Source organism: Salmo salar, chromosome 03 (genome assembly GCF_965601325.2).
Source record: "Salmo salar chromosome 03, fSalSal1, whole genome shotgun sequence".
In the NCBI taxonomy this organism is placed as follows: Eukaryota; Metazoa; Chordata; class Actinopteri; order Salmoniformes; family Salmonidae; genus Salmo; species Salmo salar.
In genome coordinates this window covers 35,954,933-35,977,718 of record NC_138293.1, presented here as the reverse complement: position 1 = coordinate 35,977,718, position 22,786 = coordinate 35,954,933, and the positions used below count along the sequence as shown (strand labels likewise).

Sequence of the window (22,786 nt, the reverse complement as noted above, 5' to 3'; positions counted from 1 at the left end):
ACACACACACACACACACACACACACACTTTTTCTTCAGACTGAATATACCACTGACATATAAGAAGATTTTTTATTTGTTTATTTATTTCACCTTTATTTAACCAGGTAGGCCAGTTGAGAACAAGTTCACATTTACAACTGCGACCTGGCCAAGATAAAGCAAAGCAGTGTAACAAAAACAACAACACAGAGTTACACATAAACAAACGTACAGTCAATAACACAAAAGAAAATAAAAATTGAAAAGGGGAAAACCTCTCCATGAGAGAAGGGCAACGGCGACGAGACACATGGTCAGGTTTTAGGCCTGATTGTAGCCGAACGTGTAGTTTGATATTGGAAGTGATGCTTATGGCACACAACAGTAATCATATGATATCACTACCTATGACGATCTATCTGGGATGTCAAATGATGGTTAATACGTTAATGCATTACCTCTCTGTATACTGTATATAGACAGGTTGTGATGTTTTTGGTTTATTCCTCTTCGGCCTTTCCGTCAGTCATAATTGAGTTAATTACATTTATTAAATCTCACATCATGGCTCTCCTAATTAAAACAAAAGAGGCAGCTTTCTACAGTAGCATCCTGAGTCTGCCTCTGTTGCTAGGGGTTAGGAGGTTTGGGTCTGCCTCTATTGCCACAGAGTTAGGGTGTTAGGCTGCATCCCAAATAGCACCCTGTTCCCTGTGTAGTGCACTACTTTGGACCAGAGCAGTGCATTCTAAATGGAATAGGGTGCCATTTGGGACGCACCCTTGGGCCAGTGCAGTGGATGATAAGGGTTCATGTCAGGGTGTCCCCTCAGGGACTTGTTAATGAGGACTAGAACGTAAGGGCTTCACCAAGGAACACAGCTGTTCAAGGTCCTATACTCTCTCTCTGATTGGCCCCATCGCTAGCCTGGTCCCAGATCTTTTTGTGCTATATTGCCAGCTCCTATGTTTTCAGCGAGACAATGACCAGATAAATTGGAAAGACAGCACAAACAGATCTGGGACCAGGCTAGCTCATGTCAACTGATCACAAGAGCTAGTAATAACAAACAAGTGAAGTGTACCATGGAAGGAGTAAATAAATAGAGTAAAATATTACTTTGACATTTGTGTTGCCAGTTCCATTATGAAGTTCCATATGGTATCATTTCAAGAGGACAAGCTTTGTTAGAATAATACTCCTTAGTAATGATATGTTTATTTCCTCCATTCTTGGAAATGAAAAGGCCAGTGTATGAGAGCATAGTGTTGTGTTAGTAAGGTGTGTCTTATGCTGAGGCTGCTTCTTGAGTTCTGCAGCGTGTTCTGACTTTGCTGTCAGGACCAGGCATGTTTAGGAATGTATTCCTATGAACACTACAACAACAGAAGGTAACCAGGTTCCCATCCAACCATTTCATGCGAGTAAAGAACATGTCTGATAAAAAAAAAATGTCATGACAGGCCTGATGGAAACAGAATTTTTCTGTAAACTTTCCAAATGTCGACAAAACAAAATACGCTAGACAAGGTGGGATCTTTTTTGCGGATTTTAGAATCTTCGCATGACAATCTGTCGCCAATTGGATGGAAACCTAGCTACTGACTTGAATTTGAGGAAGATAAATGATTTGTTTGTCCCAAAGCTCTTACTCAGACACCAGGGACACATTTACCAGAATGTAAAGTAAAGTAGTGTCGCTCTTGCTCAACCACGACCATAGTTTTGCTCGAGTGATTGGTTAGAATGCTGCTTATTGAGTGTGAAGTGTTGTGGTGCAGAGGGTCCCTGGTTCGAGCCCAGGCTACTCTGTTTGTTCAAATGTTATTTTATTCCACATTTAACTATGTACTGTACAGTCGTCTATAGTTGATCACTTGTGGTCTTTAATGTGTGATGGTGCTTGGGAAACCACGCATCTTTCCTCATGTGGATCGAATCCCCAAGCTGACAAAGTCAAAATCTGTTTGTTCTTTAACTGATTTGCCTAGTTAAATAAAGGTTCAATTAAATAAAATCTGCCCCTGATTCACAGTATCACAGTGTCAACAGCCTGTCAGCCTCAACAGCCTGTCAGACCAGCTCAAGGGACAGACAGACAGAATGAACAGGAAGTCAGTAAGGTGACCTGTTTCCTCCAGACCCACATTCTCCTCAGACAGTCTCTACTACTATGTAAAGGATCCTCTTGTCTTCCTCTGCATACTTGTCGCTAATACTGCCTCCTTGCCTTTGCTTATCCGAGCACGGGTTATGTAAGAGTAGATTACAGCATTATCAGCCTTTTATCGTAGGCGTTTGTTGTCCTGGCTCGCTCAATGGCTCTATTGTTGGTGCTAGAGCCTGTGTGTACATACATGTTATCAGCACTTGGAAGAGCCTGAGACATTTTTTTAATTGTGCCAAGAATGGGAGTTGTATTCCAATATGGCTCCAGCTTTAATTTCCACAAATGTCTTAAAGGTCCTGAAAATAGCCTTTTGAGTGACTAAAATATCACCCATTATATATTTTGGGGGGGTATAGAAATGCTATAAAACAAAACTTTTTCTTTCATGGCTAACAACCAATCAATTTTCAAAAGACAAGCTGAGTGGACGAAAAGTTTATATTCATGAGCTGGCCTTGACTGAGAGCTCTTTGAAACACATTTTAACATTTTAGTCATTTAGCAGACGCTCTTATCCAGAGGGACTTACAGTAGTGAATGCATACATTTCATACATTTAATTTCATGCATTTTTTTTATTTTTTATTATTATTTTTTATTTTTTTTGTACTGGCCCCACCTATGTCAAGAAACTTGGATGCATAATTGCAGTAAAATCATCTCAATCAAATTTGGTGACACACAAAGCAACTCAAACAACATTGAAATTGCATCAATTATGTATTTTTTTATATACAGTTGAAGTCGGAAGTTTACATACACCTTAGCCAAATACATTTAAACTCAGTATTTCACAATTCCTGACATTTAATCCAAGTAAAAAAATCCCTGTTTTAGGTCAGTTAGGATCACCACTTTATTTTAAGAATGTGAAATGTCAGAATAATAGTAGAGAGAATAATTTATTTCAGATTTTATTTCTTTCATCACATTCCCAGTGGGTCATAAGTTTGCATACACTCAATTAGTATTTGGTAGCTTTGCCTTTCAATTGTTTAACTTGGGTCAAACGTTTTGGGTAGCCTTCCACAAGCTTCCCACAATAAGTTGGGTGAATTTTGGCCCATTCCTCCTGACAGAGCTGGTGTAACTGAGTCAGGTTTGTTGGCCTCATTGCTCGCACACACTTTTTCAGTTCTGCCCACACATTGTCTATAGGATTGAGGTCAGGGCTTTGTGATGGCCACTCCAATACCTTGACTTTGTTATCCTTAAGCCATTTTGCCACAACTTTGGAAGTATGCTTGGGGTCATTGTCCATTTTGAAGAACCATTTGCGACCAAGCTTCAACTTCCTGACTGATGTCTTGAGATGTTTCTTCAATATATCCACATAATTTTCCTTCCTCATGACGCCATCTATTTTGTGAAGTGCACCAGTCCCTCCTGCAGCAAAGCACCCCCACAACATGATGCTGCCACCCCCATGCTTCACGGTTGGGATGGTGTTCTTCAGCTTGCGAGCATCCCCCTTTTTCCTCCAAACATAACGATGGTCATTATGGCCAAACATTTCTATTTTTGTTTCATCAGACCAGAGGACATTTCTCCAAAAAGTACGATCTTTGTTCCCATGTGCAGTTGCAAACCGTAGTCTGGCTTTTTTATTGCGGTTTTGGAGCAGTGGCTTCTTCCTTGCTGAGCGTCCTTTCAGGTTGTGTTGACATAGGACTCATTTTACTGTGGATATAGATACTTTTGTACCTGTTTCCTCCAGCATTTTCACAAGGTCCTTTGCTGTTGTTCTGGGATTGATTAGGACTTTTCGCACCAAAGTACGGTCATCTCTAGGAGACAGAACGCGTCTCCTTCCTGAGTGTTATGACGGCAGCGTGGGTCCATGGTGTTTATTCTTGCGTGCTATTGTTTGTACAGATGAAAGTGGTACCTTCAGGCGTTTGGAAATTGCTCCCAAGGATGAACCAGACTTGTGGAGTTCTACAATTTTTTTTCTGAGGTCTTGGCTGATTTCTTTTGATTTTCCCATGATGTCAAGCAAAGAGGCACTGAGTTTGAAGGTAGGCCTTGAAATACATCCACAGGTACACCTCCAACTGACTCAAATGATGTTAATTAGCCTATCAGACGCTTCTAAAGCCATGACATCATTTTCTGGAATTTTTCAAGCCTGTTTAAAGGCACAGTCAACTTAGTGTATGTAAACTTCTGACCCACTGGAATTGTGATACAGTGAATTATAAGTTAAATAGTCTGTCTGTAAACAATTGTTGGAAAAATTACTTGTCATGCACAAAGTAGATGTCCTAACCGACTTGCCAAAACTATAGTTTGTTAACAAGAATTTTGTGGAGCGTTTGAAAAACAAGTTTTAATGACTCCAACCTAAGTGCATGTAAACTTCCGACTTCAACTGTATATATACATCTCCCGTTTGTCATGTCTCTTGGGATATGGTTCACAGCTGCACTGACAGATGTGTTAACTTGACAACTGTGTCGGTGTTTTGAATGACCTTTCCCCCCATTTTGTTCCATGCTGGCTGAAGACCTAGCTAGCCAGTAACTAGCTAACACCAGACACAGATGAAAGGGGAAACATGTAAATATCTTTGCCATAGATGAATCGTGTAAACTTTTAATTATATTTGCTGACAGACACCCAACAGTCAAATTTTGGCACCAGTAAAAGAGCTACCTAGCTCTATAAACCACGAAACACACAAACACACCTTCTCCGGTGTTGGTTACAAGGCGGTACTTATTTAAATTAGGTAAGAGAATATCATGTTAACATTACTTTAATAAAATGAGCGTTAGGGTGATGTCACCCTATCCCCTTAGTAATCCCGCCTCCTGAATCCAAGTGTTTGACATGGAGGAGGGTGTATCTCCCTCCAGCTCCCTGACAGGTTAATTGTCAGTTACAGAGGGGACCAGTAACTTTATGATCAAACTTCATCAATGTAGAAGCAACAGTCATTTTTCATACTTTGGTCATCATACTTTGATCTGGTTTCATCCAAATATCAACCAATTTCATGAAAAACATGATTTTGACTGTTCAGGACCTTTAAATAATCATTGTTATCTAACTCCAAAACCTGTCGGCTCATAAACTTCAGAAGATGCCGCATTCATGGACCGATAACGTCCCTCTAATGTTGCCAATATTCTTCGTTGTGACAGGGAGATGAGTGGAATAGATAATCCCCATGAAACGCCTGTTTGTGAAGAGGAACTCAAAATATTTCTGCACAAGAGTTGACACGGTGCAGAAACTCAAGGCTTTTGTTTTAACTAGCCAGAATAGCAATGGAAAGAGTCTGGGCCAAGATAAATATGGTCGGCCAGCTCAGAGCACACAGCGACTCATGAGTAAGCGCCAGCATCGTAGGGATCAATTCCCCATTCTAGATTCATTTCAGCTCAGCTATTTAATGCTATTGAATGAACCAAAGTATGACTGTGCACAGCACAGCTCACACCTACAAACAAAGAAACAAGACAACTTAAGCTCCTCTGACACACGTGTGTGGAGAGAGGCAGAAGTGAATCAGAGAGTCGGTGTACTTTGTTGTCTTGGGTATGCCAGTGTACATTTTAACAGTGACTATGCATGATGAATATCACTATCCATGTAAGGGTGCTTAGTAGCTAGGATATTCCTGTCTGGATCAAGGCAGCAGTTTCTCCATGTTCATTGTGAAATTCAAGTACAGTCACTTTTCACTCAGGTGTTCTGTCTTCTCCTTTCCTGGATGATTTCTAATCATCTTCTCCTCTACCCCCCCCCTCAGTATGCCAGGGCATCACTAACCGGTTCAGCCTTCTGGGGTCAAAAGAGGGCCACTACTTGAACATGGTCAAGACCTACAGCAATTGTACCATTGTCCTGGAGAACCTGGAGGTCACACACATGGAAGACCACCATGATCTGTCTTTCCTCAGGGTAAGATAAAAGGAACGTTAGCCTGGTCCCAGACCTGTTTGCGCTGTCTTGTCAGCTCCTATGAACAATGACCATAGGAGATGTCAAGATGGCACAAACAGTTCTTGGATCAGGCTACAGGTAAGGAACCCCTTTGTTTGGAGAAAGCATTGGAGAAAGCATTACTGGATGAAAACATCACAGCTGCAAAAAAAATATTCTCACAGGCTTGTTTTAACATGGTCCAAAGCTATTTCAACGGGTAAGCTGTCCAAAACACCTCATTAGACCCTTACAGCTTCAGTTGAGATAGTCTCTTAGGTTGCGCTCATACTTGTGACTAGGTTCAGTGGGTTACCGGTGGTAACCTTCTGTGAACCTTGTCTAGCTATGAGGTTATAGACAGGTGAAAACCAGTAGCACCTGAGCTGGAGCCTCTAGGTCTGAAGTTGTTCACCCCTGGCATAGTGTGTGAAGACAAGGCCTAACCCAAATGTTTCCTTGTTTGTCCACAGTCCATTCAGGAGGTGGGTGGCTATGTTCTGATCGCCCTCAACACAGCCAACAGGATTCCCCTGGACAACCTGCGCATCATCCGAGGCCACACTCTCTACAACGATGGCTTTGCCCTGGCTGTGTTGATGAACCATAACAAGTCAATGGGAGCAGGCACCACCGAGCTGCCTCTGACCAGCCTCACAGGTCAGTCTCTCGGCCTGTCCCTGCTCTGCCCAGGCAGACTCTGTACCCAGCCGCATAATGAGGGTTAGGGTTGTGATTGAGGCTATGGTTAGGGCTTAACCAGGTTGTGTCCATAAAGCAAGGGTTGTGATTGAGGCTCTGGTTAGGTTTGAACCAGGATGTGAACATGAAGCTAGGGTTAGGGTATGAACCAGGATGTGAACATGAAGCTGGGGTTAGGGTTGAGGCTAGGGTTAGGGTATGAACCAGGATGTGAACATGAAGCTAGGGTTAGGGTTGAGGCTAGGGTTAGGGTTGAACCAGGATGTGGACACGAAGCTGGGGTTAGGGTTGAGGCTAGGGTTAGGGTTGAACCAGGATGGTGGACACGAAGGCTATGGTTAGGGTTGCTTTTGGAGTAAGGTTATCTACACCGTTTTATTACATTGATTAATTCACATCAACATCCATCTGAAAATAAACGCATCTCTCTCCGTTTTCCAGAGATCCTGAAAGGAGGAGTGAAGTTCTCAGGCAACCAGCTGTGTAACGTGGAGACCATCCAGTGGTTGGACATCGTGGACATTGACAGCAAACCCAACATGCAGTTACCTGAACCCAACAGAAATCGTCTCTGTAAGGAGCTCCTGTTACAGCACATTAAACAATGCGTCACATAAATGCACCTACCATAATCCCATTCAATGATTTGTGTTTTTATACACCCTTGAGGCTAGATTTGTTCATGTTGTTAGATATTAACAGGAAGCTGCTTCACCCAGCGCAGCCAACAGTCATGTTTAACTTTCAACTAATCAAATACTCTAACTTTGCTTTATTGAACATTAAAATACCGAAGTACACTATAAAGTATTAAAGTACACTGAAGTTGCAGAGTTCTTGAACTATTATTTTGATATATTTTCTGTAGGTAAAAAATGTGATCCTGGATGCTTCAATGGTTCATGTTGGGCGCCCGGCCCAGAACACTGCCAGACATGTAAGTCTGTAAACCATACTCTAATATTGTTGAAAGGTATACCGTAAGACAAAAACAAGGGCATAGTTGTATGATATCATAACTGGCACTTGCACATTACTGATGCTGTTTTCCTTCCGTCTAGTGACGAAGCTAAACTGTGCCCAGCAGTGCTCTAAGAGGTGTAAGGGTCCGTCTCCCATCGACTGCTGCAACGAACACTGTGCTGCTGGCTGCACTGGACCCAGACCTACAGACTGTCTGGTGAGAGACCCTAACCGTAACCCTAACCCATCTTCACACTGTATCTGACCCAGACCTACAGACTGTCTGGTGAGAGACCCTAACCATAACCCTAACCCATCTTCACACTGTATCTGACCCAGACCTACAGACTGTCTGGTGAGAGACCCTAACCATAACCCTAACCCATCTTCACACTGTATCTGACCCAGACCTAGAGTGGCTGGTGAGAGACCCTAACCATAACCCTAACCCATCTTCACACTGTATCTGACCCATACCTACAGACTGTCTGGTGAGAGACCCTAACCATAACCCTAACCCATCTTCACACTGTATCTGACCCAGACCTACAGACTGTCTGGTGAGAGACCCTAACCGTAACCCTAACCCATCTTCACACTGTATCTGACCCAGACCTAGAGTGGCTGGTGAGAGACAGACCGACAGACAGACACGCCACTTTCACACGCCACTGTCAAGTGACCTGAACAGGAAGAGAGAGACAGATTCCACCTTCACATTGTACTGGCGTCATAGGGTGGGACAGGAGTGACCATGAACGATTCTGGGCTTTAGTTAGGCTTTAAGTAGGGTCCAGAGTTTCCCCTGGTCAGGTCACGTGGTCTGAAAAAACCCTGGCTAGTCATAGGTCAAGAATGACATCTCTCACATATACTACATATACTAGGCCGTCTTTGTAAAAATGTGTTCTTACATTTACGTCATTTAGCGGACGCTCTTATCCAGAGCGACTTACAGTAGTGAATACATACATTTCTTAATTTATTTATTTATTTTTGTACTGGCCCCCGTGGGAATCGAACCGACAACCCTGGCATTGCACACACCATGCTGGCATTGCAAACAGCATGCTCTACCAACTGAGCCACAGGGAACCTAACTCTTAACTGACTTTCCTAGTTAAATAAAATAAAAAAATAAAAAAATGTATTTTAATTATTTCTTTTTATTTCTTCACCCAATAAATGTGTTAGGAAACAGACACACATTGCATTTCACATTTCACACATCATTATTTCTGTCTTATGATGTTCCCTTTTGTCTTATTGGCTGGTGACCAACATACTGTACACCAGTAACACTGTTTTCTATCCACTTTATGATTGAAACCACATTGTATCCGGTGACCGTTTGGATCACTGATTAAACCCTGCTTTTTGACAGTGCCTTGAAAATCAGGCTTAGTCCCCGGCTGGGAAGCTAAGCCGGCGTCACCTATTTCTCTCTGGCTAAGCTGAGCCGTGAAATAGCAATGCAGTGTTATAATCTGTGCATACGGGTCTGTTATGGTCCTATTGCTCTGTCAATGATGGCTGGGACGTATTTATTAGGACATGTAACATTTTAAAACATTTTGCAACAGAAAGTGAAAACAAGCGTTTCTTATTGGACGGGTTCAGGTAGTCCATTTCCTGTTTGTCTGTTGTCTTTGGTTTGTTGCTTAATGAACATGGCCCTGTTTGGTGCCGTAGGCCTGCCGGGACTTTCAGGATGACGGGACGTGTAAAGACTCATGTCCGCGCCTCCTGCTCTACGACCGCAACCTTCACCAACTAGTCAACAACCCAGACGGGAAGTACAACTTCGGGGCCACCTGCGTCAAGACCTGCCCTCGTAAGAAAACCCCCATGTCCCATCCATGTCCCCTTATGACCTCTTCTATGAGGCTACTGTATATGATAAAGGATATAAGGATTCATTCGAAGCTTTGTACACAGAGAGAGGGCTTCAACCGAGACTACAGAGAACACATATGAATCTTTCTTGACATTCAGTGATGTGTAACGTTCAGAGATGATATGCTGGTGTGCAGAACGAGGAGGTGATCCCTTTAGGGCAGTGTTTCCCAACTCCAGTCCACCAGTACCCCCAACAGCACACGTTTGTTGTAGCCCCGGACAAACTCGCCTGATTCAACTCATTGGGGACTTGATTATTAGTTGACAAGTAGAATCAGCTGAGTTTGTCCGGGGGCCACAACACAAATGTGTGCTGTTGGGGGGGGGGGGGGGGGGGGGGGAGTCAAGGACTGGAGTTGGAAAACGCTGGCCTATAGGCTGGTGTATTACTCTAGGTCAGTCAGTCTGTGCCAGTCTCTCTGAGTTGAATCAGAAACTGCATAAACGAGGAGGGGGGAAAAGGATTTAGGTTCAGGGAGTGCTAATACTACAGCTGCCTCCACTTTCTCCAGGCTGTTAGAATCAGCTCTCAGACACTGGCATGCATACAATACTGTCCTATACAGTACAAAATGCATTACGTAGATTTGTTATATATTCTGGTTTTTTTTCTTCACCTCAGATAACTATGTGGTGACAGACCATGGAGCGTGCGTTCGGACGTGCAGTGGTGACACGTACGAAGTGGACGAGGGAGGGGTCAGGAAGTGCAAGAAGTGTGATGGACTGTGTCCCAAAGGTACAGTTGATACTGCCACAACTTCTAACGTTACTTTACATCCTCATGGCAGGGGATGATGACACTGCCTGAATGTGCCTCTCTGTAACACGGAAAGTTCACCCCAGAGTGTTATTCCGCAAAGATGCACTGGAGGGTTGTGTTCAATACAATTTTATTTCCAATAGGAGATTTTCTGATTCTTGAATTGGAATTTAATTTGATTTTTTGAATACAAATGTGTTTTACCCTGCTGTACTGCGTTCATTTTCTGGCTTGTGATTTCTCAAACATTTTAGTGTGGGCAAAGAAATTAGAAGCCACGTTTGTTTTTATTAACATATTACTAATTTTCACAGTTTGCAATGGACTTGGAATGGGGAATCTTGACAAAATTCTGTCAGTCAACGCCACCAACATTGACACGTTCAAAAACTGCACCAAAATCAATGGGAACATTGCTATTATCTACACGTCTATCCATGGGTAAGTGTTAAGAACATATAGAATAAGACCTAAGAGACTGTAGAGTCAGACCTGACTCGTTTTTTTTACATCACACATAATGTGTTGTATTTGTATTTGTGAATATGGCAGATACATTTCACCGTTCTTGCTATTCACAGGGACCCATTTACCAAAGCACCAAAGATGGATCCTGCCAAGCTAGACGTTTTCAAGACGGTCAGAGAAATCACTGGTAAGAGGCAGTGCAGACCAGTCTATTAGCTATACTAAAAGGTTATCAAAAGAGCCATGCTGTTGATTATTCTACGTTCAAATGTATTTGAATTGTCTTTCTTTTTTTTTTCATTCTAAAAAAACAAACATCCAGGCTACCTGCTGATTCAGAACTGGCCAGAGAACATGACATCTCTCAGTCCCTTTGAAAACCTGGAGGTTATTAGAGGACGGACCAAACAGTAAGATCACTGTTCAGTCTCCGCATCTATTATAGAGTGGCAGTAGTGAGCTGGTCAAGCCCTTAATAGCCACCTGGAACTTCTAAAAATGAAGTGTCTCTCTCTCTCTCTCTCTCTCTCTCACTCCCCTCTCCTCTCTCTCCCTCCTCAAGTGGTATGGTGAGCTTGGCCATAACCCAGTTAACCATCACCCACCTGGGTCTTCGCTCGCTGAAGGAGATCAGCGATGGAGACGTGGTCATCACCAAGAACTCCAACCTCTGCTACACCAAGAAACGCCACTGGAAGCAGCTGTTCAAGTCCGACAGGCAGACCATACAGCTGGAGAGCAATGCCCACCCAACCGAATGCGGTAAATCATAAAGTCATTATTTAGTGATGAACATCTTTATTGATGTGTGTGGTCACATAACACCAAAGAAAAAGGAACAGCAGCAAACAGAGCAGTCGCAACAAACACCAACAGTCAACACCATAATGTCACATAAACAACTCAAGCGCATAATAAAAAATGGGTGATAACATGATGTTCTGTGTTTACTAAAACAAAGGTCACATCGAGGTATGTGGCTCTGAGATTAATATTGCCAATCTCTATTGTTGTGGCCATAAAACTGTGAAAGTGTGGGAGAACTAGGAAATGAACGCTAGCTTGTTGCTTGTACAGGGTTGTGTGAAAAGTGAAAAGGATATTTTGAATACTATATATACTTTATGTATTGGTTAAAATAATGATTTTGTGTTGATATCTATGTGTTTGTACATGTGTGTTTGCAGGGCTGCAGAACAACACGTGTGACACAATGTGTACCAGATATGGCTGCTGGGGACCTGGACCCACCATGTGTTTCGCCTGTCAGGACTACAGCCGAACAGGAAGCTGTGTAGACTCCTGTAACCTACTTGAGGGGTGAGGGAGGATCCCTTGTCTGTTCCCCATTTATACAATTAAAGGGACCTGATTCTGCAAAGCTGAAGCAGTGAAGAAGAGTGAAATTAACTTTTTGTACACTTGGCAAAGAAAACTATTGGCAACTCAAGCTATCAGTTGAACATGGGTACTTTACGAGATGCAGTTTTGCATGGAATGAAATAGTAAAATCAGACAGAAGACTTGCCGTCAGGAGTACATGTAAAAAGTTCTTAAGGCAGTAAGGCGGCAATAAATCCAATGCATGAGAAGACAGTCCTCTCAGCTGGAACGGGAGCACTTAACTCATAGATATTTAACTTCGGGAGTCTCCTCTGTCAAACATTGAGCGTCACCTTGCTATGAGGAAAGGGATCAATGCAACCATCTGCAAATGGAACCACCTAAAATCCAATGTTGAACGAGTAGAAAGCGTAGCCTGGTCCCAGATCTGTTTGTGCTGTCTTAGTAACTCCTTTGGGACAATGACAATAAAGGTTGGCAAGACAGCGCAAGTGGAAATATGCTACATGCTGACATTTTGTCCTCATTCTGCAGGGAGCCACGTGAGACTGAAGTGAATAAGACGTGTGTGGAATGTCACCCTGAGTGTCAGCTCCTCAATGGAACCCAGACCTGCACTGGACCAGTATGTGTGTCTCTTATACTTATTCTATGTCTAAGTATTTGTCTCTATATTATAAACTGGGTGGTTCGAGCCGTGAATGCTGATTGGCTGAAAGGCGCGGTATATCAGGTATACCACGGGTATGACCCCCAATTTCTTTTTACTGCTCTAATTACATTGGTAACCAGTTTATAATAGCAATAAGGCACCTTGGGTTTGTGGTATATGGCCAATATACACGATATGGCCAATATACACGATATGGCCAAAGGTATGTGGACACCTGATTGTCGAAACGTCTCATTCCAAAATAATGTGCATTAATATGGAGTTGGTCCCCCCTTTTGCTGCTATAACAGCCTCCACTCTTCTGGGAAGGCTTCCCACTAGATGTTCGAACATTGCTGCAGGGACTTGCTTCCATTCAGCCACGAGCATTAGTGAGGTCGGGCACTGATGTTGGGCGATTAGGCCTGGCACGCAGTCGGCGTTCCAATTCATCCCAAAGATGTTTGATGGGGTTGAGGTCAGGGCTCTGTGCAGGCCAGTCAAGTTCTTCCACACCAATCTCGACAAACCATTTCTGTATGGACCTCGCTTTGTTGCATGGGGGCATTGTCATACTGAAACAGGAAAGGGCCTTCCCCAAACTGTTGCCACAAAGTTGGAAGCACAGAATCATCTAGAATGTCATTGTATGCTGTAGTGTTAAGATTTCCCTTCACTGGAACTACAGGGCCTAGCCTGAACGATGCGAAACAGCCCCAGACCTTGGCCAACTGTAAGTGCTGTTATTTTGAAGAGGAAAAGTCAACTGTAAGTGCTGTTATTTTGAAGTGGAAATGTCTAGGAGCAACAACGGCTCAGCCGCGAAGTGGTAGGCCACACAAGCTCACAGAACGAGACCACAGAGTGTTGCAACTGAGGACAGACAATTTTATGCGCTACGCGCTTATGCACTCATTGGTCCCGTTCTGTGAGCTTGTGTGGCCTACCACTTCACGGCTGAGCCGTTGTTGCTCCTAGACATTTCCACTTCAAAATAACAGCACTTACAGTTGACCGGGGAAGCTCTAGCAAGACAGAAATTTGACAAACTGACTTGTAGGAAAGGTGGCATCCTATGATGGTGGCACGTTGAAAGTCGCTGAGCTCTTCAGTAAGTAACCTATGGAGATTGCGTGGCTGTTTGCTCGATTTTATACACCTGTCAGCAACGGGTGTTGATGAAACAGCCTAATCCACCAATTTGAAGGGGTGTCCACATACTTTTGTATATATAGTGTACCACGGCTAATGGCTGTATCCAGGCACTCCGCGTTGCGTCGTACATAAGAACAGCCCTTAGCCATGGTATATTGACAATATAGGGGCGGCAGATAGCCTGGCGGGGAGGAGCGTTGGGCCAGTAACCGAAAAGTTGTTGGATCAAATCCCAGAGCTGACAAGGTTCTGCTCCTGAGCAAGGTAGTTAACCTACTGTTCCCCGGGCGCTGATGAGGGTGATGTCGATTAAGGCAGCCCTCCGGACCTCTCTGATTCAGAGGGGTTGGGTTAAATGCGGAAGACACATTTCAGTTGAATGCATTCAATTGTACAACTGACTAGGTATCCCCCTTTCCCTACCACACCCCCTCATGCCTTATTGCTTAATATACTATGTGTCTCTCCATGCCATGTCCCAGCACAGTAGGCACAATGTATTTCTCTAGCATGCTATTATTATACAATAGTTGTGTCTGTTAAATATAGTATGTCTCCGCACAGTTGTTTCTTTTAGATGTGTACGTAATACAATGTCTTGCTATCCTCTTCTCTCTCTTTCAGGGCCAAGAGCAGTGTATCCAGTGCGCTAACTTCAAAGATGGCAACAACTGTGTCCTGGGGTGCCCTAGAGGGGTGCCAGGGGTGGCAGGGGGCAAGAACACCTTCATCTGGAAATATGCAGATAAGATGAAGGTGTGCCAGCTGTGCCACCAGAACTGTACCCAGGGGTAAGTGAAGGAATCTGTCACAACCACATAAATACCGTAATACACAAATACAGACACGTGCATCCCATTTTTTATTTAAAAAAATGAAATGTCTCAGTAAAAAAATAGATGTAGAGGTAATAGAACGGACACGTGTTCATACGTGCTTTATGTGTTTACAGATGCACCGGTCCTGGTCTGAAAGGCTGTCAGTCTATAGGGTAAGCAATTGACTCTTATCATGAACAGTAACTTACAATGGTACTGTTCAAATTGTATTCAAACTTAGAAACACTAAGTTCACTAAGCTAATGAACATTTTTATCATTTGTATGTCGTTTTATTTTCTTCTCTGCATTGTTTGGTTACCACCTGTCTCCCACGCAGTAACTCTGGCTTATCGGTGATCGCGGCTGGAGTGGTGGGTGGGCTGCTTGCCTTCCTCATCATGGGCCTGTCTGTCTTCGTGTTGCTGCGGCGACGCCACATCAAGAGGAAGAGAACCCTGCGAAGACTACTCCAGGAGAGAGAGGTGAGAGACAGACACTGAACCACTGAGCTTTAAGGGCTTTCTACGGATGGAATGTAGTCATCGTTGGTAGTGCATCAAAGTGAACAGAAAGTAAACCGTCCTTATCCGCATCTATTACTATTCTACAGTTAGTTGAACCGTTGACCCCCAGTGGTGAGGCACCCAACCAGGCCCTGCTCCGCATTCTCAAAGAGACCGAGTTTAAGAAGATCAAAGTGTTGGGATCAGGGGCCTTCGGCACTGTCTACAAGGTAAAAACAAGCGTTAACTTTTTCTAGATTTCGTTCAGAGAACTCCAGTGTCTTGAATTGTACTGTAGTGAAGGAGCATATGGGAATGTGTGTTACGACTGCTTATAAACCAACACCCTTTAACCACATCTACGTCTGTTGTCAATTTTGCAATTAACAGCCACATATTTAACGTACCACATCCGGCATCATAATCCAATCCACAGTAACTACCAGTTAGTTTACCATTCCCACATTCCACTGTAACGAACCAAACCTTTAAGAAATTATTAAAGTACACACATTTTTCTTATGATTATTTAGTGCCTGGAATTTTTCCTGACCTCTTGACATGACCATGAAAACATCTGTACTTTGTGTGTGTGTGTGCGTGTGTGTGTGTGTGTGTGTGTGTGCGTGTGTGTGTGTCGTGCAGGGTCTGTGGGTCCCTGAAGGAGAGGACGTGAAGATTCCTGTGGCCATTAAGGTTTTAAGAGAGGCCACATCACCTAAAGCCAACAGGGAGATATTGGACGTGAGTTATATCACTCTATATCACTTCACTCTTAGACAAGGCTGGTAGAAACACAATCCAGAAATGTTTCGGCCCTCAAGGACCAGGATTGGCATCCCTGCTTAAAGATGTTTGTTCATGGGAGTTAGAACTGGTATCTTCCAAATATAAAGACATTCTATATCTGATTTACAGTAGAATCTAAGTTAGTGCTATTAGGCACTATTAGGTATCATACATTCATTGATGGTTACCCATACCACACTGTACAAGCACTTTCAAACGAAACATTCGTTGACAAATTCGTTTTTTGACCTAATTTAGCGGCATAATATGTTATTGAGTAGCCTATACAGCCACTATTGCATGTCACTGGACACTAATTCCAAGCACATGCTCATCAATTCAGGAAGAAGCTGAAATAATGACAACGTTTAGTTAGAAAATGGGAAATGGAGTCAGGTTTCTAGAAGTCATTTTCTCAGTGGGAGCGTAGGAAATGAGATTAACTCATTGAGAAGGTTTGGACCAGGGTTGGGGCGTGGGAGGAGGATACTAATTCAAGGTTAAGGTTTTCTGGAATGAAATCTAAAATCTTTTCCAGTAACCGCAGTTTTAAAAAACACAGTCCAGACCTGGGTTCATAAAGTATTCGGAAATACTTTGGCTGGCTGGCTGCACTTGATTGAGCTTTCCTGGCGCAATGGAACCAATAGAATAGTCCAACTTCATGCCCCACCGATCTAGCACTCCAGGCAGGCTCAATCAAACGCCCTAAGTATTTGAAAGATATCAAACATGATTTGAGCCCAGGTCTGCCACGGTCCTGTGAATATTCAGTTTCAGGATTTAGAGCATATGGACAGCTGAGGTCTTTGCAGTGATGTTTTTCATGACCTCTCACCACGAAGGTCAAGAACTTTCTTAAAGTAAAGGTCTTGCACATTTACGTATCTGGCTCGTAAGCGTACATTGTCTTCAAGCTGTCAGTTGTTGAAATGGTCCATGTTTAGATATCATAATTGAGTTTTATGAGTGCACACTAGACTGATGCCAGTATCCCTAGCCCTAAAGGCGGTATACTGTACTGTACTGCCCTGGAATAAAAGTTGCTACTATATCTAACCGACTATAGGAGGCCTATGTGATGGCCAGCGTGGACAACCCCCATGTGTGTCGTCTGCTGGGCATCTGCCTGACCTCCACAGTGCAGCTGGTCACCCAGCTCATGCCCTACGGCTGTCTGCTGGACTACGTCAAGGAGAACAAGGACAACATCGGATCCCAGTACCTCCTCAACTGGTGTGTGCAGATCGCCAAGGTAAGACTGCGGTGCATTTAAGCGACCGGGCAGTATGTGTTCATTCAATGTAGTGAATTTCCAAGACGCTGTTGTTTTTCCAACTAACCAAAAGAAAAGTGTGTTTGTGAAAATTGGTATTCTTTTTTTTTACTCTTGCTACGGCTACATTTGGAATTTCAAACCACAAAATGCTGGGTGCACTTCCTGTCCTGAAGCCGTCTGTCATGCTCTGCTGCATAATTATACAGATCTGGTGTCAGTCTGTGTTTGATTTAGAAAAGTTGTTGCTGTCTTGTCACACAACGATCATGACGGGGTTAGGCATAAATGACGAAACTGGAACGTGGCACCCAGACTATGATAAGGCTCTGACCTCTTTCCTAACCATGTGACTTGACCAAAACTCTGGCCCTTTAAGACTACCCATGAGTCACAGTGTAATGTATTAAAACGTAATCAAACAGTGAGTCAGTGGAGTGTCCGGAATGGCCATGTATGTCCATACACTCCTATAGACACCTACAGTTCAACGTTCACTTGACATCTTGTTGACCTTTTTAAAACAATAATACAATGAGTCACTAAAAAGTGCTGTGTCTATGTATGGCCATAGACTCACTCATTCACTTCTACCTCCTCATTTGACCTTTAACCTGTGGTTGGCCTCAGGGGATGAGCTACCTGGAGGAGCGTCACCTGGTGCATCGTGACCTGGCAGCGAGGAACGTCCTGGTGAAGACCCCTCAGCACGTCAAGATCACGGACTTTGGCCTGGCCAAACTCCTCAACGCTGACGAGAAGGAGTACCACGCAGACGGAGGAAAGGTCTGCTCCTCATTCCCCTCAGTACTGATTGAATTGAATTACTGTGAAGAAATGTAACACAAGGAACACATTTTTTTGTCAAGAAAATATAATATTATGGTCCCGTTTTTTTTTTTCTTATTTTCTGTATGATGGTGATTTATGTTACTATTTCCATCCCGACCTAATATAGTCAATTGATAACAGTTGCTATACTTTACCTACATACCTAATGTTGTATTAGCCATCTGGAAGAACTACCTCAGTTTGGTCTTGTGAACCCTAACTCATAAGAGCCCTCTCTCTACAGGTACCAATCAAATGGATGGCACTGGAGTCCATCCTCCACAGGAAATACACACATCAGAGTGATGTTTGGAGCTATGGTCAGGAACCCACACACCCACACTATTTAATAGGATTAATGCACGAATCCATTTAACATACATATAGCAATACTGGATGTACAGCAATGCATGTCAATGCTGGAATTAACCACAATGCTTGTGTAAATCCTGATACATAAATATTGTTTCTGGATCATGTACTTAATCAGAACTGTTCAAATCAGGCTCAGATAGGAGTATTGGGTTTTTGAGTATCTGGGAGATTAGTGAAACGGGTATCTGGTATCGCGGATCTAACTTTACACCGGCAGGTCCTGGAGGTCCGATGTCTTAGAATGTTGAAACCTCCCACCTCAAACCAATGTCCCTAACACACACCACCCCTGGTTTGGACACACAGTTTGGACGCATGCACACACACACACACACACACACACACACACACACACACACACACACACACACACACTCCGCTCTGTGGGCCGGTCTCCAGATCCGGTTCTCTGAAGTTGTGTCTTCTACTCTACAAGGCAAAGACATCAGCAGGCCCTGGCAGCACCACCCGGCAGCCCTCCTAAGCCCCTCTTTCTGTCCTCCTCTCCTTTTCCTTTTCCTGGTCCTCCTCTTCTCTTTCAAACTGCCAGGGCCTGCTGATGTCCTTTGCCTTTCAAACTGATCCAACACCAACAGAACCTGCCAACTCCCACTCCTAAGGACACATCCAACTTACTGATGTTGACTCTGCCGGGTTTTAGAAAGTAACATGACATTGTTGTTATCTGCCTATCAGCTTTTCTGGAATGAAAACAAAGTAATGTTCCCTAGTTATTTAACTTTAACTGAGATTGTTCCTGTGCCACTATAAGTAGCCCTTTACACTCGTACCTCTATACGGGTTGAAAATGGCAGGTTTGTGCACTGACAAGCGCATAAATTGGAATGCAGTGGGTGTACAGTAACGTGCTATAAATGACGCTGTTTTTGGGTTGTGTAAACAACAGTAATTGTGTGAAGGCGGGGATGCAGGGTTGCGTTCCAAATAAAACAACAACAAGTGTGCTCGCTCTAGTTCCTCAACGGCACAGCTGAGAGAGCTCAAAAAAGCACTTTATAATTGAAGACTCTTCTTTGAGTCATAAAAGTGTATGGAAATGACTTAGGAACTGTGTCCACTTTGGAGAGGAGTATGGCCACTTGGAGGCAACAGTTAGTTCTTTCACTCAAACCCTTATGTTGCACCTACGCCACATTTTCCAGGAATATTCTTATCATGTTGCTGAATGTATCCAGAGTATTTTCTGATTTTGTTATCAACAAATGCGGCAAAAAGTACAGTAAATGTAAAATGCCCATAAAATCAACAGTGTAATGTTTGGATTCAGTCTTGTGTCAGGTGAACTGTTGTGTCCTCACCTTTGGTCTAATAATTGTCCCATCATCTCCAAGCTGTTCCCTTTCATTTGCTACCACGGTTATGCATATGCTTTTCATATTTCTTTGGTCAGAAACATTTCAATTTAGCCCTATCCAAACAGGCCAATACCCACAAGTGAAAACGGTTCATTGTGACCGTAATGAACGTTTTTAACTGAGATTAGGTCATTGATTGTGCCTCTGATCTATTTCACGGTACCTCTGTTTAGGTGTGACCGTGTGGGAGCTGATGACGTTTGGGACCAAGCCCTATGACGGCATCCCAGCCAATGAGATAGCAGGGGTGCTGGAGAAAGGGGAGCGGCTGCCCCAGCCTCCCATCTGTACCATAGACGTCTACATGATTATGGTCAAATGTTGGATGATCGACCCAGACAGCAGGCCTCGTTTCCGGGAGCTGATAGCTGAGTTTTCGAAGATGGCGCGGGATCCCCCACGTTATCTTGTCATCCAGGTGAGCGGTGTAACTCATTGTCATGAATATCCTGTGGAGTCACAGACCACACAAACCGATTAAACTCACTCAGCCACTGTAAGTTTAGTGAACAAACACGTACCTACCCTATAATTCTTTCGGCCTGGTTTTTGGGTGCTGATGTGTGTGTCTCTTCCAGGGTGACGACCGAATGCACCTCCCAAGTCCCACAGACACCAAGTTCTACCAGAGCCTAATCAGTGGAGAGGACATGGAGGACGCTGTGGACGCAGACGAGTACCTGGTACCTCAGCACAGCTTCTTCTCCAGCCCCAGTACCTCCCGTACCCAGCTCCTACACTCTATGGTAAAATAACACATCCACTAGGCTAGCCATAATCTGCTGCTTTGTAATCTCGTCCACTGGCCGGCTCTGTCTGTCGAACCGTCTGGTTTCACAGTGCCTCGGAACGGGACTTGACTGGAAGTCTATGGAAGGAGCGGACGAAGCAACTGCCGGTTTTAATTGGCTGATCTCTCATTCAATCACCATCTAGCATAACCCTCAGAACCTCCCCACTACATTGTGGACTTCAAGGCGTGAGCAGCACAAGTGATTTAAACAAGGTTTAAGTGAGTTTGGAAAATCTGAAAGTACACATCTTCGATAAATAGTTTTCACATACAAACTGTATATGCCCGAACTCAGAATCAGTTGGGCTTCCCAAAAATAATATGGTCAATGGGATAGAACATTTATTTCGATTGACGATTTTCGCCATTTTTCAAAGTCCCATCTAATACAGCTAATTCACCACACCCCTTTCAAGTTGTTACCGGGCTCTATGCACCAGCAATTTGAGCCTGGGGACGAGGCTCAAATTGACAGAGAGATACTATTTCTCAGGAATAGTCTACTCCTAGACTAAAAAGCATGTTCAATGGGGATTTGTCCAGGAGAAGGCTGAATCTATATCCAGGAAACTAGCCCAAAGAAAAGGTTTCCAACATCCAGCAGCCACTGGCTCTCTTCCTCTACACTCATTTCTAACACAGAGAATAGTTTTTTTTTGTCTATTAAGGAAACTGGATTAAATGCATCATTGCAGTGAATCAAAGAAAATGAATTCCGTCTAAGTTTTTATGATCACAGCTCTTTTCTGTTGTTTTACAAAGAAGGGGTCTGCAGAATTTTGGTTTTGAGTTCACATTTTGGCAGGGTGAAATTGACGTTTATTGGGCAATTTAGACTACTGGAGGGAATTCAGGTTTCCCTACTACACCTTGTATTAGAACCAACAACCTTGTGGTCAATTGTTTCCGCAAATGCTAGAACAATCTCTTTATTTATTTATTGATCCTGTATTTAACCAGATTAAATCAGGTCAGGTTATGTTGATAGTACGTGTCCCAGTTCAAGTTTTTAGTTAGCTCCTTTTGCAATCGTAGTGAAATTGAATCTTGGTTTATGTCGGCCGGGGAGGAAAGAGTAAATTGAATTTACGTGGGCGTTTATACCGTGTCATACCTGGCTTGAACAAGACAGGCCTCAATCGCCCACTTCCTGTTCCTGTTAAATTGTCGTCAGGGGGACTCTTCTTTTTCCCCTGTCCTTGTTCTAACCCCCTACTCCCCCACTACTCCCTCACCCCCGCTTCCTCCCATGTGCCCCTTGATTGATTACATCTGAGATTATGAGAAATCCTCTCTCTCCCTCTCTCTCTCTCTCTCTCTCTCTCTCTCTCTCTCTCTCTCTCTCTCTCTCTCTCTCTCTCCTCTCTCTCTTACTCTCTCTCTCCTCCTCTGTTCTCTTCAGACTCAACTTCAAGAGGTCCAGTGTTGGCTATCCGGGCTGTATGCCTGCCACAGAAAGCCGGCTGGTTACTCCATAAGCTTTCAATTTTGATTACCTTCGCAGGCAGGCAGCACTACTTGTTAAATATTTTTCTGCCAGAGTAAAAGTGGAGGAACCTGCTTATATAATAGAAGCGTTTGGGTACACTATGCAGCCTTTTATGGACTTGGACCGTAGTCTTTGGCAGATGGTTCCCTGCTCAACTTGTTTTAATTTCCTCTTATTCAGCCTCTCGAAAATAATGACATTTGGATGAGCTGCTGTGTCACTCTTTTTATTCACTGTGGTCGCTTTTATTTCACCTTCTTCTTCATACACAGTAATGCAATTAAAATGTTTTGACCTTTTGAAACATTACTGTAAAGAATTCAACCAATAACAACTTAGTAGAAGTAGGCCTACAGAAATGTGGATATTTATTTGTGTTTTTGTGGTGTTTTATCATATGTGTTGGAATGTCATTTTTGACTCGGGTGTAAATCTGTTTTTCAGAGCCAAAACAGCACATTGAACAGCAGCATTGGATTGTGCCACAGCAGAAATGGGGTAAGAGA

The 22,786-nt window shown here is 43.4% G+C and overlaps 1 protein-coding gene across 1 annotated transcript in view; it reads left to right on the top strand.

Moving 5' to 3' along the window:
• The window catches only part of LOC106600426 (epidermal growth factor receptor), a 53,872-nt gene that overhangs the window by 28,752 nt on the left and 2,334 nt on the right, over positions 1-22,786 (top strand). The window contains exons 2-25 of the mRNA XM_014191766.3: positions 5,910-6,061; positions 6,556-6,742; positions 7,226-7,357; positions 7,653-7,721; positions 7,846-7,964; positions 9,440-9,581; positions 10,269-10,385; positions 10,724-10,850; positions 10,991-11,064; positions 11,200-11,287; positions 11,440-11,639; positions 12,065-12,197; positions 12,756-12,846; positions 14,653-14,819; positions 14,981-15,019; positions 15,186-15,330; positions 15,459-15,581; positions 15,997-16,095; positions 17,210-17,395; positions 18,047-18,202; positions 18,492-18,567; positions 20,172-20,416; positions 20,577-20,744; positions 22,725-22,778. Coding sequence (XP_014047241.2) covers positions 5,910-6,061; positions 6,556-6,742; positions 7,226-7,357; positions 7,653-7,721; positions 7,846-7,964; positions 9,440-9,581; positions 10,269-10,385; positions 10,724-10,850; positions 10,991-11,064; positions 11,200-11,287; positions 11,440-11,639; positions 12,065-12,197; positions 12,756-12,846; positions 14,653-14,819; positions 14,981-15,019; positions 15,186-15,330; positions 15,459-15,581; positions 15,997-16,095; positions 17,210-17,395; positions 18,047-18,202; positions 18,492-18,567; positions 20,172-20,416; positions 20,577-20,744; positions 22,725-22,778 — 3,089 coding nt within the window. The remainder of the gene's footprint in view (positions 1-5,909; positions 6,062-6,555; positions 6,743-7,225; positions 7,358-7,652; positions 7,722-7,845; positions 7,965-9,439; positions 9,582-10,268; positions 10,386-10,723; positions 10,851-10,990; positions 11,065-11,199; positions 11,288-11,439; positions 11,640-12,064; positions 12,198-12,755; positions 12,847-14,652; positions 14,820-14,980; positions 15,020-15,185; positions 15,331-15,458; positions 15,582-15,996; positions 16,096-17,209; positions 17,396-18,046; positions 18,203-18,491; positions 18,568-20,171; positions 20,417-20,576; positions 20,745-22,724; positions 22,779-22,786) is intronic.